This window comes from Miscanthus floridulus, chromosome 18 (assembly GCF_019320115.1).
Source record: "Miscanthus floridulus cultivar M001 chromosome 18, ASM1932011v1, whole genome shotgun sequence".
Lineage (NCBI taxonomy): Eukaryota > Viridiplantae > Streptophyta > Magnoliopsida > Poales > Poaceae > Miscanthus > Miscanthus floridulus.
Window position 1 is genome coordinate 127952716 of NC_089597.1, and position 14604 is coordinate 127967319.

Here is a 14604-nt window from a genome sequence, read left to right on the forward strand (position 1 = left end):
ACTATTTCGAAAGCCATAAGATTACCGTGGTGACAGATTTTCCACTCGGAGACATCCTACACAATAAAGATGCCACGGGGCGCATATCCAAGTGGGCAGTTGAAATTGGAGCTTTTGACATTAATTTCACCCCACGGAAAGCAATCAAATCTCAAGCCCTCGCCGATTTCGTGGCCAAATGGACAGAGATTCAACAGCCTTTATCAGATACAATCCTTGACCACTGGAAGATGTACTTTGACGGATCACTCAAACTAGGCGGGGCCGGTGCAGGCGTTCTCCTCATTTCTCCAGAAGGAAAACAACTAAAGTACGTCCTTCAGATATTATGGCAAGCTACAAATAACGAAGCAGAATATGAAGCCCTCATCCACGGGCTACGAGTGACGATTACCCTCGGAATAAAAAGATTACTCGTATACGGCGATTCAGCAGTGGTCATCAACCAAGTCAACAAAGATTAGGATTGCACCAAAGAAAACATGGGTGCTTATTGTGCTGAAATACGAAAACTTGAAAAACATTTCCAAGGATTAGAAATTTTACACGTCCTACGCGATTCCAACATTGCAGCAGATGTCCTTGCCAAGCTCGGATCAGACAGAGCAAAAGTTCCACCCGGTGTATTCATAGAAGAGCTATCAGTTCCCTCTATCAAACAACCCGGTGAAACAACACATGAAATTCAGGCTAAAGGCGTTCAGATCTTGATAATCAACACTTCATGGACCCAAGTTTTCATTGACTATATCAAAGAAAATAAACTGCCAGCAGATAAAGCAGAGGCCACACAAGTTGTTCGTAGAAGCAAAAACTACGTTCTAGTAGGAGATAAACTCTACAGAAGAGCAGCATCATCAGGAGTACTACTAAAATGTGTCTCATTTGAAGAAGGCAAAGAAATCCTAGATGAAATACACTCAGGTTGCTGTGGAAATCATGCCGCTTCAAGGACACTGGTTGGCAAAGCATTTCACACCGGATTCTACTGGCCAACTGCTTTGAAAGACGCAGAAGAGCTTGCCAAAAAATGCAAAGGTTGCCAAATGTTTGCAAGACAAGCCCACATACCAGCTCACAATCTTATATGCATCCCACCTGCTTGGCCTTTTTCCTGCTGGGGGCTAGATCAAGTAGGACCCCTAAAAAAAGCAAAAGGCGGCTTCGAGTACATCTTCATAGCAATCGACAAATTCACCAAGTGGGTTGAATACAAACCACTCGTGAAGTACAGCGCAACCAAAGCAGTCGAGTTCATCCAAGACATTATGCACCGCTTCGGCATGCCCAATCGAATCATCACAGATCTAGGCTCCCCTTTCACAGCTACAGAATTCAAGGGCTGGGCACAAGACTATGGTTTCAGTATAGACTATGCGTCTGTTGCACATCCAGAAGCCAACGGACAAGTAGAAAGGGCTAATGGACTCATACTAGCCGGATTAAAGCCAAGATTATACGAAGAACTAGTGGACTATGGGTCCAAATGGATTGAAGAATTACCGAAAGTAGTATGGGGACTATGAACTCAAATAAGCAGAGCAACAGGCTACTCACCTTTCTTCCTAGTTTACGGGTCAGAGGCCGTACTGCCCGCCGACTTGATCTGGACATCCCCAAAGATAGAGCAATACGATGAAGGAGAAGCGGAACACACAAGAAGATTAGAACTCGACAGCTCAGAAAAAATCAGAGTAAACGCTACCCTCCAATCAGCCAGATACCTACAAGGTTTAAGACGGCATTACAACAAGAGTACCCAACCTCGATCACTACAAGTCGGAGACTTAGTACTAAGAAGGATACAGAAGACTGACGGACGACATAAGCTACTCAGTCCATGGAAAGGTCCCTTCATTGTCACAAAAGTCACCGGACCAGGCACATACAAGTTAATAACCGAAGATGGAAAAGAAGTCAGCAATACATGGCACATCAGCCAGCTAAGAAGATTCTACGTGTAGAAACAACTCAAGAAAAAACAGATATGCAAGCCACAAGGGACCAACGTTCACAATCGACGAAAAGCAATACTCTTCAACAACATATGTAGTAGTTTATACTCATGATCAATAAAGATGGCATTCATCCACAGCATGTCTTGTCATGACCTTCAACGAGTTGTTTTCATGAAAAAAAGCAAAATGGCTGAAAACATGCCTGAGCATCCCGGCCGAGAGCAAAATAGCTGAAAAAACGCTTGAGCCCGCCGATGAGGGTAGCTAAAAGCTAACACCCGAAACAAAAAAACAAAATGGCTAAAAACATGCCTGAGCATCCCGGCCGAGAGCAAAAAAGCTGAAAAAACGCTTGAGCCCGCCGATGAGGGTAGCTAAAAGCTAACACCCGAAACAAAAAGCAAAATGGCTGAAAACATGCCTGAGTATCCCGGCCGAGAGCAAAATAGCTGAAAAAACGCTTGAGCCCACCGATGAGGGTAGCTAAAAGCTAACACCCGAAACAAAAAAGCAAAATGGCTGAAAACATGCCTGAGCATCCCGGCCGAGAGCAAAATAGCTGAAAAAACGCTTGAGCCCGCCGATGAGGGTAGCTAAAAGCTAACACCCGAAACAAAAAAGCAAAATGGCTGAAAACATGCATGAGCATCCCGGCTGAGAGCAAAATAGCTGAAAAAACGCTTGAGCTCGCCGATGAGGGTAGCTAAAAGCTAACACCCGAAATAAAAAGCAAAATGGCTGAGTTGACCGAAATTTAACTTCAAAAGACCCTCCAGCACTTCGTTCCGAAAAGCAAGAGACTCGGGGGCTACATCCAGATAGGAATACTTTTTCCTCAGAAAAGCACAAGCGCCACTCAAGAAAGCACTCGGATGCCGAAGTTTGTCAAGGCAACATTCTATACCGAGTCGTTTTACATAGCACAGGCGAAAGGTTGTTAACGCAAAGATCTACATCTAACAAGTCATAGCACGGACAAAGCACTCGACGGATCACAAAGGAGGAAGAAAAGAAAAGTACTCGACAAATCGAGGGGTCTCATCAGAATAACGCACAGAGTTGTTTTGCGGAGCAGAGATGGGAATAGGACAAAGTACTCAGCAAGTCAAGTAACTTCAACCGCACCCAGGCAAAGAATACATCAACAAAAATAAAGAATCTTCATTTAAAAAGGAGTGTAATATTACAAGGGGATGCTCAATCGAGTCAGGCATTGTCATCAGAAAGGGAAATGTCAATATTTAGACTGTCTACAGCCCTACTGGCTAGACCTTCGACCTCAGACTCCATCCTCTCAACGGCGTCAAGATATTCTTGGCTTTCAGCTTCTTCTGTTATCTTGGAGAGAGGTGCCTCTAGAGCAAGGACCCAGACCTGGGCCAGCACATTCTTGGTACATACTTGGGCACACCTCTTCGTGAACTCTTGGAAACGAGTCGGAATCCGGGGAATGAACTGCGCCCAAGATTGCCCGTCATCCGCTGGAGTCCGGAGGACATCGGCTACTGAACGAAAAGATTTCCACAAAACATTCCAATTCTCAGTAGCCGTCGCCAGCTTCCCGGACAAGCCTTCAATAGTTTTTTAGGCCTGCACAAGATCTCTGTCAGCTCCGCGCCTAATCAGCTTAGCAAGGGCGAGTTCTTCCTCAGCATGAGTAATTACCTCCTCAGCTCTATTATGACTAGAACGGACAAGGGCCCTCATTTCATCAATACTCTCCGAGAGCTTCTGCTTCTCAACTCGGAGAGCTAGACAGGACACCCAAGAACAAGTCAGCGGAAAAAGAAGTCAAAATACAAGAAGAAACAGGCAGAACCCGTGGCACCTTTGCATTCATTCTTCGCAGACTCCACCGCAGCATCTCTCTATTTCTCCGTCTCCACTACCCGGGCGCAAAGGGCTTTCTCCTCCTTTTGGTGCATTTGACGCTCCGTCTCTAACTCAGCCCGGAGGAGGTCAAGATCGGCTTTCAGAGCGTCCACCTCCGAAGACAACTTCCTCTCATTTTCAGATGAGAAAAAGAAGCCAGAATGATCACGAGAGAAAGACTGAGCAAAAAGAGGCAAAGAGAAACAAGGCGTAAGGATAGAAGAAAAACAAGCATGCAAAAGAGGAGTGGCAGTAAAACCTACCTGGAGCTTTTCACCAAAAGAAGTCGCGAGGGTCGACAAGCTCCCCCAGGCTACGGTCAGCTTCGATAACCGATGAGTGGCATCGAACTGTTGCACCACGTCACCAGAAAAGGAGGGGCCGCCGGAAGCAAGAGAAGGGGAAGGAGAGGCCGGCTGGGGCGAAGAAGGAACGACCAAAGCAACCTCCAGGGAAGCCGGAGCCAAACCCTCAGAAGGACCCGGCGCGATGGCCACAGTTACCTCCGGAGCGACCAAGTCTGCAACTCCGCCAGGTAGCTCTGAAGCCCCCGCGGCGACTTCATCAACAGAATGTTGTGAGTCTCGAGGCTCGGAACTCGTTGGCACGGCGGGAGGCAGAGAAGAAGTCGATGAAGAAATTAGAGAAGACGAAACACTAAAAAGTGATAAATGGAAGCACCAATAAAAACTAGAGGAAGGAAGATAAAAGCCAAAAAGATAAAGCTAGAATCTACTCACCCGACTACTTTTTTCTTCGCGAAGCCAAGAGAAAGCCTCGCAGGGGGAACCACGACGGCGAAGACGTCCCCGCCACCCGGCGACAGGAGCGGGACAGCCGACAATGGAGCCGCGGAAGAAGCCAGGGCTGGAGCCGTGGAAGAACTCCACACCGGAGGAGCGGTACAGCTCGGGACAGAGGCAACCAAAGAACTCGACACCGGAGCTTCAGAAGAAGTCGGTGCGGGAGCCTCGGAAGAACTCACACTAACTCGACACCGGAGCTTCAGAAGAAGTCGGCGCGGGAGCCTCGGAAGAACTCACACCCGACCTCCGATTACTTCAAAAAGTTCAAGACTAAAATTCAAAACAAAGAGGAGAAATTCAATGCAACAAAAATATGAAAAACAACTCACCGCCGCATGATGAGGGGGACTTCATCATCCTCTTCTTCCTCAGCCAACGAAACCAGAGCACCTGCTGAAAAGGAGATGAAAAGTACTCGGTTCAAGAGAGAAACATGAAAATAAAAGAACAAAGAGTATTAAATGTGCTCACCTAAGAGCATGCTAGCAACAACTGGAGTACCTGAGAGAGTACTTGGTTTGCGAGGCTTCTTGGAGACAGGCAAGCTAGATGAAGACCCGTCCATTCGCCCCCTCTTCGGGACACTGCGAGGACCACGAGGGACTGGACGAGGAACATATTCTTCATATACATCAACAAATCTGAAAGAAACCCCAGGAAGGGCTGTAAAGGTTTGAGACTTACTAATTGCAGAAGTACCAGCTAGACGATCCCCAGTCTCCGCCACGGTAGGGAGAACATCAAGGGGGATCGGATCGACAAAGTTCCGCCCAAGCTCCTGCAAAAAAAGATAAAACATCGAGACAAGGAAAAGCTAAGCAAGAACGGATGCAGCAAGAGTACATAAAGAACTCAAACAAAAAGATAGACAACTCACAGCTGGAGGCGGGTTGATGGCCGAGAACTCAGAGACGGCAGGAGGAATGACGCTCACTCCTTTCAGCATCTTCTGGAGGCGCTCGAGTACCTCCTCACTGGTCAGCTCAAGAGCTGGGACCATGCGTGAAGGATCCTCGGCCCTAGAATACTCAAAGCCGAGATGCTCCCGCTCTTTCAAAGGCTGAACCCGGCGACGAAGGAAGCTTGAAACAATACCAAAGCCGGTCAAACCCTGCTGTTTCAGCATGCTAATCCTATCAAGGAGTGGCTGGATCGCTTGAATCTCAGCAGGTGACTCAAGCTTCTTGTCCCATCGGTCATTCACCATAGGACCAGATCCGGAGTGAACGACAAGAGAAGGGATCAAATTGGCAGCGTAGAACCACTCGGCACGCCAATCTTTGACAGAATCAACCAGGTCATAATCAAAAAACTTAATTTTGAGACCCTGGCGAAACTAAATCCCGCAACCGCCGAGGGCGCTGGTTTCTTCACAGTGGGGTTGAGGTTTCAGACGAAAGAAAAAGCGAAAAAGAGATAGAGAAGGAGGGATCCCAAGGAAGGCTTCACAAAGGTGAACAAAAACAGAAAGATGGAGAACGGCATTGGGGGTTAGATGGTTCAGACTAACCCCGAAATAACCAAGAAACTGATGAAGGAAGGCGGAAGCAGGAAGACAAAGTCCAGCGTGGACAAAGGAAACAAAAAGGACAATCTCACTAGGACCCGGAGCCGAAACCCGATGCTCGCCCGGAACTCTCCATTCAGCGATGACTTTGCTTTGGATCAAGCCGTCGCTAACGAGCTCGCGCAGCTGGTCTTCGCTTGTTATTGGAGCCGGCCAAACCTTCTGAGCTGCCCTCATGGCCATGAACTCCTGGTTTTCAATCAAAGACAGGGATGACTCCTCGTCCACGAAGGTCGCCTGAGACTTGCTTGCGGTTTTCTTCTTTCCCATGAACTGGCGGAAGCAAAAAAGGCACTAAGGAAGATGAAGCTAGAATGATGGCGCTCGGGTGATGGCAACAATGACGGCGACGGACTTCTGAGAGCTAGGGTTTAAAGGCAAGAGCTGGGCGACAAGGGAAAGGAAGATAAAAGGTCTTTAAATAGATTTTTCAGTGATACAAACGGCCCACAAAGCCCGTTAAAACACAATATGGGAACGTAATGGTCTATTTACCGACGCAGCTAAAACGACGGAGGGCATGAATCCTCACAACGGTACAAACCAACGGGCAGATTTCAGACTTATCCGTCCAACGCCACGGCAGGGTTATCAGATTGATACAAGAATAACCCGTCAAACCAAGAAGAAAGAAAGAAGAAAGAAAGGGCTACCTCACGAGGAACAAAAGAACCCAGTTATGTAAGAAAGAACTCGGTAGTCTCACGAACGACAGGGATCACAACAGAAAAGTCAAAGACAACTCAGAAGACAAGATTCGTTACATTACAAGCGACTTCAAAAATAGAAGATTACAAATCTTACAAGACCCAACGAACTCGGCACCACGAAAAGCAAAGTAGCAAAGAGGAACACGGACACGACTAGGCTCTGGAACGACTACGTGTCCCAAATTGCTACTCGGAAGGACAAACCACCATCAGTTACACTGTTTTCTTCAAATGACAGACGCAGTGCATCCAAGGCGGAAATCGACAGCACGGCAGGGCAACATGGAGCATAGAAGGCCGGCAGGCATCTGTCTACCCAAGACCGATGTGATGCTGGATATGGTGTTGATCTACACCGGACGGTCTTAAGACAGGCGACGAAGATCAACCCATAACTGCCGAATGAAGGAACGAAGCCCACATCACAAGACTTCCTCCAACTACCACCACGTACATCCTAGCACAATGCTGTCGTGGGATTAGCCTACCTCTAATCCCTATCACAAGACTTCCTCCAGCTACGACAAGACACACAGGAACTACAAAACATGCCCGGGGGCTGCTCTACTTCACAAACTACCATGTTCATGACCACCAAGGTTTCAACAGAATATCCAATGAATGAAAACAAGCACTCTAGGACAGTATTTATAGACCAAAGGATCGGCGCACATGGACTAGGAGTACTAACGAAATAAGCCTAACAAAGGACACAGTGAAAAGACAGGACTCAATAATAGATGACTTAGGCGAGAGGAAGCAGTACTCGAAGACGGGCATATTCGGAAGAATATACCAGCACAGTACAACCCGTGAACAAAAGACATTTACACTCAACCACCACCATACAACTACATCTAGCAACAGCAGACCATCAAAAAATACGCCAGGACCTCGCATCCGATTTCTTCCTAAACAAAACAACACGGATATACGCTCGGAGGCTCGACCAGCACCATAGCCTAATCAACACTAAGCTAGGGAACCCGGTTTTCATTTCAACTAATTCCGGAGGCTCGGAACCAAAGACAAAGGACCAAGAATACAAGAAACTCAAGACTACAACGACGACGATACATCAAGACTCTTCATCCGACTTCTTTTCTAAAGAGAAGAACTCGGAGAAAGCGCGGAGCTGCGGGATAAACCCAAAAGCACGAGGCTCGTACACTCAGTGAGTGCAATTTCACTAAAAAGGAACCCGGACATAAGCTCGGAGGCTGCATGCCGCAAAACTACTCGGATGATGGTTTAATCCAAGACTAAAAGGCCGCTTCGGAAGGATGCCGCGAGACTACTCAGACGATGGTTTAATCCAAGTCTTGGGGACTACTTCAGAACACAAATTTTCAAACAACATAAAGGATCAAGACCCTCTAACCTTTTGTTCCAAATAACAAGAGGCTCGGGGGCTACACTCAGTGAGTGCACTTTTTCTTTGAAAAAGCGCACGTCACCAAAAGACTTCCTCAACACAGACCATTTCAAGACATTACGACAATAAGAACCCGGAACGAGCCATATTCGAGTTCTTTTTGATAAAACTTCAACGAACAATCGGAACAACTTCAAGACAAGATCCTCCAGCTCCTTGTTCCAAATAGCAAGAGGCTCGGGGGCTACAACCAGATGGATGTATTTTTTCTTCAGAAAAGCACTCACTACTCAAAGATCCTAAGAAGCGCTACAAGGTTTCACTCCAGAAAGCACTCGGATGACATCTTATTCCTACTCAACAAGACTTGAAGGGGCAGAGCGAGACTTTCAGAGCTCAACCATGAAGTGCTCGGGGGCTTGTCGATACGGGACCCACAGGATACCCCGCAAGGGAGAGAGAAGATCTAGTTCAACTAGGATTCTTCCCATGTAAATTTTAGTAGTAGAACTATCAAGTAATCCTACTAGGAAATCTCATTGTAAACCGACTAGGACTCTGGCCTCCTGACTATATAAAGGAGGGCAATGCTCCTGTCAAAAGAGAGAACAGAGCAGATCATAATCAATCCAACGCAAAGGCTAAGGCCGACTGGACGTAAGGTTATTACTCGATCTACGATCGAGGGCCTGAACCAGGATAAATCGGCTATCTCTTGCGTAAACCATCGAGTTCAGCATATGCCGAAGCCCGAACATACTGCCCTGGGTACCCCCGTGGCAGGCTATCGGTGGTAAAACATCGACACCTCCCCTCTCGCGCCGGAGACGAAGAAGACGATGCCGGCAGCTAGGGTTCCGGCAACCTCGCCGGAGACGAAGAAGACGACGTGCTCGCGCCTCACCAGTCTCTCCCCCTCTCCTTCCCAACTCTGGCGGGCATAGAAGGACCCGACCAGGGGGAGGCAGGCCGTCCAGGCGGTGGGGAAGGAGGTCGGGTGGCTTAGGGGCCCCTGGTAGCGCGGGTGGCGCCCTGGCCAGGGAGGGGCGGGGGCGCCATGGCCGGAGGGGGAGGGGAAGAAGGCAGATGCCGCGTGCGCTAGGGTTCGTCGAAGCTCTGGCGAACCCTAGCACCCACGGCGGGGCGGTGGAGGCGAGCATGACAAGGAGGACAGGTCGAGGAGCAGGAGGTGCTTGACGGCGAGGTCGACGACGAGGCAGCCAACGGCAGGGAAGGAGGTGGGGGTGGGGGAGGAAGGGCGCCCGCGAGAGATAGACGAAGGTCGCGCGCTCCCCTGAGTGCGCGACCAGTCACGCCTTAACGTCCTCCTTTACCTTGTACATACAATAAATAAACACCTAAAATATCGTTTCTCTCTTCTAGCTCAAAAAAAAGGCTGAAATGTTTCTCACTGATCTTCGTATAAAAACTTAACATAAATTTTACCAATTCTAACATAAAATGATATCAACTGTCATGTCCAAACGTGCCCTAAATATCAGTGGACATGGAAAAAGATCAAATGTGGCGAGCAGGTATGGTCGCGCGCACAAACGAAAAATTTTGTGTCTCGTACACCGGACAATATCCAAATAGGTCCGTGGAATCCGAGCCCACACAATCGGGACCGCGCGTTCCAGATCCGACGGCCCGAAGCGAGACGACTACCGCCGCGGGGAGAAGCAGTGTGCGGCCGCAGCCCGCAGGAGGCTAATAATTGGCGGCCCGGGTTTCGCCCTCTCTCACCCATCACCGCGAAGAACACAAAACACAAGTAGGGTTAGGAAGGCGACGCGGCGGCGGCGGCGGCGGCGGGCGGCGAGCGGCGAGCGGCGAGAGCGTGAGGAGGAGGAGGAGGAGGAGGAGGAGGAGGAGGAGGAGGGGTCGGCCATGACGGGGAAGGCGAAGCCGAAGAAGCACACGGCGAAGGAGATCGCCGAGAAGATCGCCGCGGCGACGACGAACCGCGGCGGCGGCAAGGCTGGGCAGGCGGACCGGCTGGGGCAGGACAAGGGTGGGCACGCGAAGCTGGCGTGCCCACTCTGCCGCATCCCGGCGCCCGACATCAAGTCTATGCAGATCCACCATGAGGCGCGCCACCCCAAGCTTCCCTTCGAGCCGGAGAAGCTCGTCAACCTGCACTCCTCCGCCCCCGCCGAGGCCACCACCTCCAAGCCCAAGCCCGGCGTCCGCGGCAGCCTCAAGAAGTAGCTTGCTGGCTGGCTTGCCTGCCTGCCTGCTTGGGGTAATTCCCTTCAATTTCAATCCCATCCACCGACCCGATCTATAAACAATCAAACTACCGACCTCTGGACTCCGGTCCGGTGGTGGCTGCCGCAGTCGGCCTGCGGTGTACTGTTAGTCTGCTGCTGCTTTTCGTTGTCATACTGCTGGTACATGTGTTATGTGATAGATGTGTCAACTATATCTCGTCGCCGGCAACTCTGGCATGTTTAAGTATGTGTTGCTGCTCCGTGATGCCAGCGACGGCTGCTAGTAATGTTAATGTCGATCGGGTCTCCTTGAACAATGGCGGAAATCTGTTGCTTGTTTACTTTCTTTTAATGGCAAGTAAAGTTTATTAATTGGGAATTCTTTTGTTCGCTGTTTAATACTGTCAGCTGAGGGTTACGGGTTTCATTTTCATGAGGCGGATCTTATCTTGTCATAGGTATAAATAATTCGTATTGTTGGATGTGCTCGGCTAGCCCAAATCTTCACCTGCTTTGCTTATGCCTTGGACTAGCGAGGAGAGTTACCTTTGTTTACGACTGGACAATTGTTAGGCCTAGTTGTTATTGGTTTGTGGCTAGAAATGAAAGGCAGTTGTCTAGTTTGAGTCATATGCCAAAGGGCGCCAAGCTCAAACGGTTAGGTGACCCAACGGCAGGTCCTGAGTTCGACTCCCCATGGGAGCGAATTTCAGGCTGAGGTTGAAAAACTCCCCTCGCTCGTCCCCATGTGCCAAAGCGCAGTTATGGCCCGGCCCGGTTCTCACAGGGCAACGGATACCGCTGCGTTAGGATGGGGGCGGGGGTTCGGGGGTTTTCTCGATCTGTGTGAGAGGATCTTCTTAAAGGGAAACCCGGGGGCCGTCATAACCCCCCGCAGGTCAAGTTTTTTTAGTTCGAGTCATATGCAAATGCTGGAGTTCGTTATTGATTTCAGTTCCTCCTCACATGGTTAAGTACATGTCTTGAGTTCATCGCTAGACTATGTTTAGTATTTTTGCATGGGTACTGGTTTCCTAGATCCCAACATCCAAAGTGCTGAAAGGCATTCATGAGAGATGAATAACGTAACGGATAACCAATTAACCATGCACTCCCTCCCTCCTTTTATATTTTGAGCTAACCGACATAAAAGGCGGGAGGGAGTATCTTTTGTTTAAAATGCTGGAGTAACGCCATATTAATTGCAGTGTTCCTGAGACAGTTGGCTGCCTGGCTGGCTCTCTTGCCTGTTTGGGGTAATTCCCTTCGATTTCAATACGATCCACCAACCTGATCTATAATGAATCAAACTACCGGCCTCCGGTCCGGTGGCGGCTGCCGCAGTCGGCCTGCGGTGTAGTGTTAGTCTGCTGCTGCTTTTCGTTGTTATACTGTTGGTACATGTGTCATGTGATAGATGTGTCAACTATATATCAATCTCGTCGCCGGCAACTCTGGCATGTTTAACTATGTGTCGCTGCTCTGATGCCGGCGACGGCTGCTAGTACTGTTGATGTTGATCGGGTCTCCTTGAACAATGGCAGAAATCTATTGCTTGTTTACTTTCATCTATCTAATGGCAAGTAAAGTTAATGAATTGGGAATTCTTTTGTTCGTTGTTTAATACTGTCAGCTGAGAGTTAAGGGTTTCATTTTCGTGATGCAGATCTTATCTTGTCATTAGTAGGTATAAATAAATCGTATTGTTGGATAAGCTCGGCTAGCCCAAATCTTCAGCTGCTTTGCTTATGCCCTGGACGAGCGAGGAGGGTTGCCTTTGTTTACGACTGGACAATTGTTAGGGGCCTAGTTGTTAGGTTTATGTATTGTGACTAGAAACGAAAGGCATTTGTCTAGTTTGAGTCATATGCAAATGCTGGAGTTCGTTACTGATTTCAGTTCCTCTTCACATGGTTAAGTATATGTCTTGAGTTCTTTGCTAGACTAAGTTTACTATTTTTGCATGGGTACTAGTTTCCTAGATCCCAACTTCCAAAGTGCTGAAAGGCATTCATGAGAGATGAGTAACGTAATGGATAAGCAATTAACCATGTACTCCCACCCTCCTTTTATATTTTGAGCTAACCGCCGCTAACCGACATAAAAGGCGGGAGGGAGTATCTTTTGTTTAAAATGCTGGAGTGACGCCATATTAATGACTATGCTAATTATTTGTTGTTGTCTTCCTGAGAGAATTGTTTGCTCACGAGTATAAGCAGCACTTCTGACAATATTGCATCACCAGACTGTCATTTGAAGTTGGATATGTCGTTTCAGCGATGTACAGATTTTAGGGTCTTCCAAGCCTCAAGCTTACTATTACCCCCTCAATGTAACTGAACATTTATTCATTTGCTTGGTAACTTTAGTGCTTCCGTGATTGATTACTTGTATACTACTTCATACCAGCAAGCATAACCTTCTGTAAAGTGAACCATTCAATTTTAGGTAATAATGCAATAGTATGGTTAGTGGTGTTTGAGGCTTTGGGGTATGACAACACTTGCCATCTTTTTTATTTTTGGATGGTGTTTGCTGCTGCCAGCTAGGCGTGTCCGGGAACACATGGTTGAAGCAATTTAACTCATCCTTTTAAAGCGATGTACCGATTTAAGGTCTTCCTAGTCCCAAGCTTACAGTACCCTCTCAATGTAACAACATATTCATATGCTTGGTAACTTGACTGCTTACCGCGGTCAGGATTGCTTGTACTGTTACACTACTTCATACCAGCAAACATTTTGTAAAGCTGAACATTCAAAATTAGGTAACAGTACTATATATTATATTATGATTAATGATGTTGAAGCATTTTTTGCGGGGGCGTTGGGGGGTAAGAGCACTTGCAATCTTTTATTTTGTTGGATTGGATGTCATGAATTTGTCACCAAATACTGTTTGTTGACTCGCGGTTGAAGCAATTTAAGTTACCCAGTTTTATTTGCTTTGAACGCTATACTTAAACTATGTACTTTGTTGAAAATCTGACACATGGCCTTTGGATCCAGCAACCAATCGTTCTAAAATATGATACATGGTCTTTGGAGTATCATTTATCGTTGTTTTTTAGTGGTTCAATTCTGTCGTCACAGAACACTTGTTTACCTGCTTTGTCTATGCCCATGGACTAGTTAGGAGAATTGCCTCTGTTTACAAATGGATAATTGATAGGCCTACCTGATCTTATGGTTTTTTTTGTACCTTCATCACCTTAAAAAACAAATCACCTTGTATTGTGTTTGTGTGCCACCATGCTTCTATTGTGACTAGAACTCTAGAAGTTTAGAGTTGCAGTCAATGGACATCTACAATACTTTGTTCATCTGGTGCAACTACATGTCTTGAATTTGCCGTTTAGCCAAACATTGCACAAGTAAGCCTAACACGATCCTTTGAATACAAAGCCCCACACGATGTTCTGAAGTGCATTCATAGGGAATATTCATTCATAGGAGACGAATACCGTATTCAGTGTATCTTTTGTTTAAGTTTGTTAGTATGCCATATATGCAGATAAATATGCGCCATGATGTGTTGTTTCGACTTCGCTTCGGATAATTGTTTGCTCAGAGTAAAGATTACTGCATTTGATATTATTGCATCACCAGAGTGGAAAATGTGTGAACATTTTATCCATGTTTAGTATCCTAACTCTGACCGGGCTGACCTGTCCTACACTAATTCGGTCCAAGTGTGCTGAAACTCGGGTGAATTTTGCCCATCTCGGCGGGCCCAAATTGAAACAACATTGAGACGGCAAAAATATCTGTCAAATTTGAATTTTTATTGGAGCCTAATGCCCAAAGAAGCTTTTAAATCCCCCCTTGGTATAAAAGTGCAGGCCTATCAAATTGTAATCCGTTCAACGCCGGTCTTTACGCTCTATTTGATCCTTTCAGCCATAATATTACTTATGATTAATCTACAAAATAAGATCCCACATGATTAGGTTCTAACGAAGAAAAAATGATTACATGTGGATCCTAAACGTTATACAAACAATTGTGACAATATGTTATACAAACAATTGTGACAAGATTAGTTTTGGCTATCTCCAGATAAAGTAAACCTAACATTTTTTTTTTGCCTCTGCCGATTAAATA

General features: G+C 47.1%; 1 protein-coding gene across 1 annotated transcript; it reads left to right on the forward strand.

Moving 5' to 3' along the window:
• Positions 1–10052: 10052 nt before the first annotated feature.
• On the forward strand, positions 10053–10873 carry LOC136520919 (protein METHYLENE BLUE SENSITIVITY 1-like). Its single transcript, XM_066514596.1, has one exon. It carries the CDS (start codon positions 10179–10181, stop codon positions 10497–10499), a length of 321 nt encoding a protein of 106 aa, XP_066370693.1. The 5' UTR covers positions 10053–10178; the 3' UTR covers positions 10500–10873.
• The last annotated feature ends 3731 nt before the right edge of the window (positions 10874–14604 follow it).

What these genes read in the sequence shown, in the direction of transcription:
- LOC136520919 (XM_066514596.1), top strand. Translation starts at nt 10,179, where the DNA reads ATGACGGGGAAGGCGAAGCCGAAGAAGCACACGGCGAAGGAGATCGCC.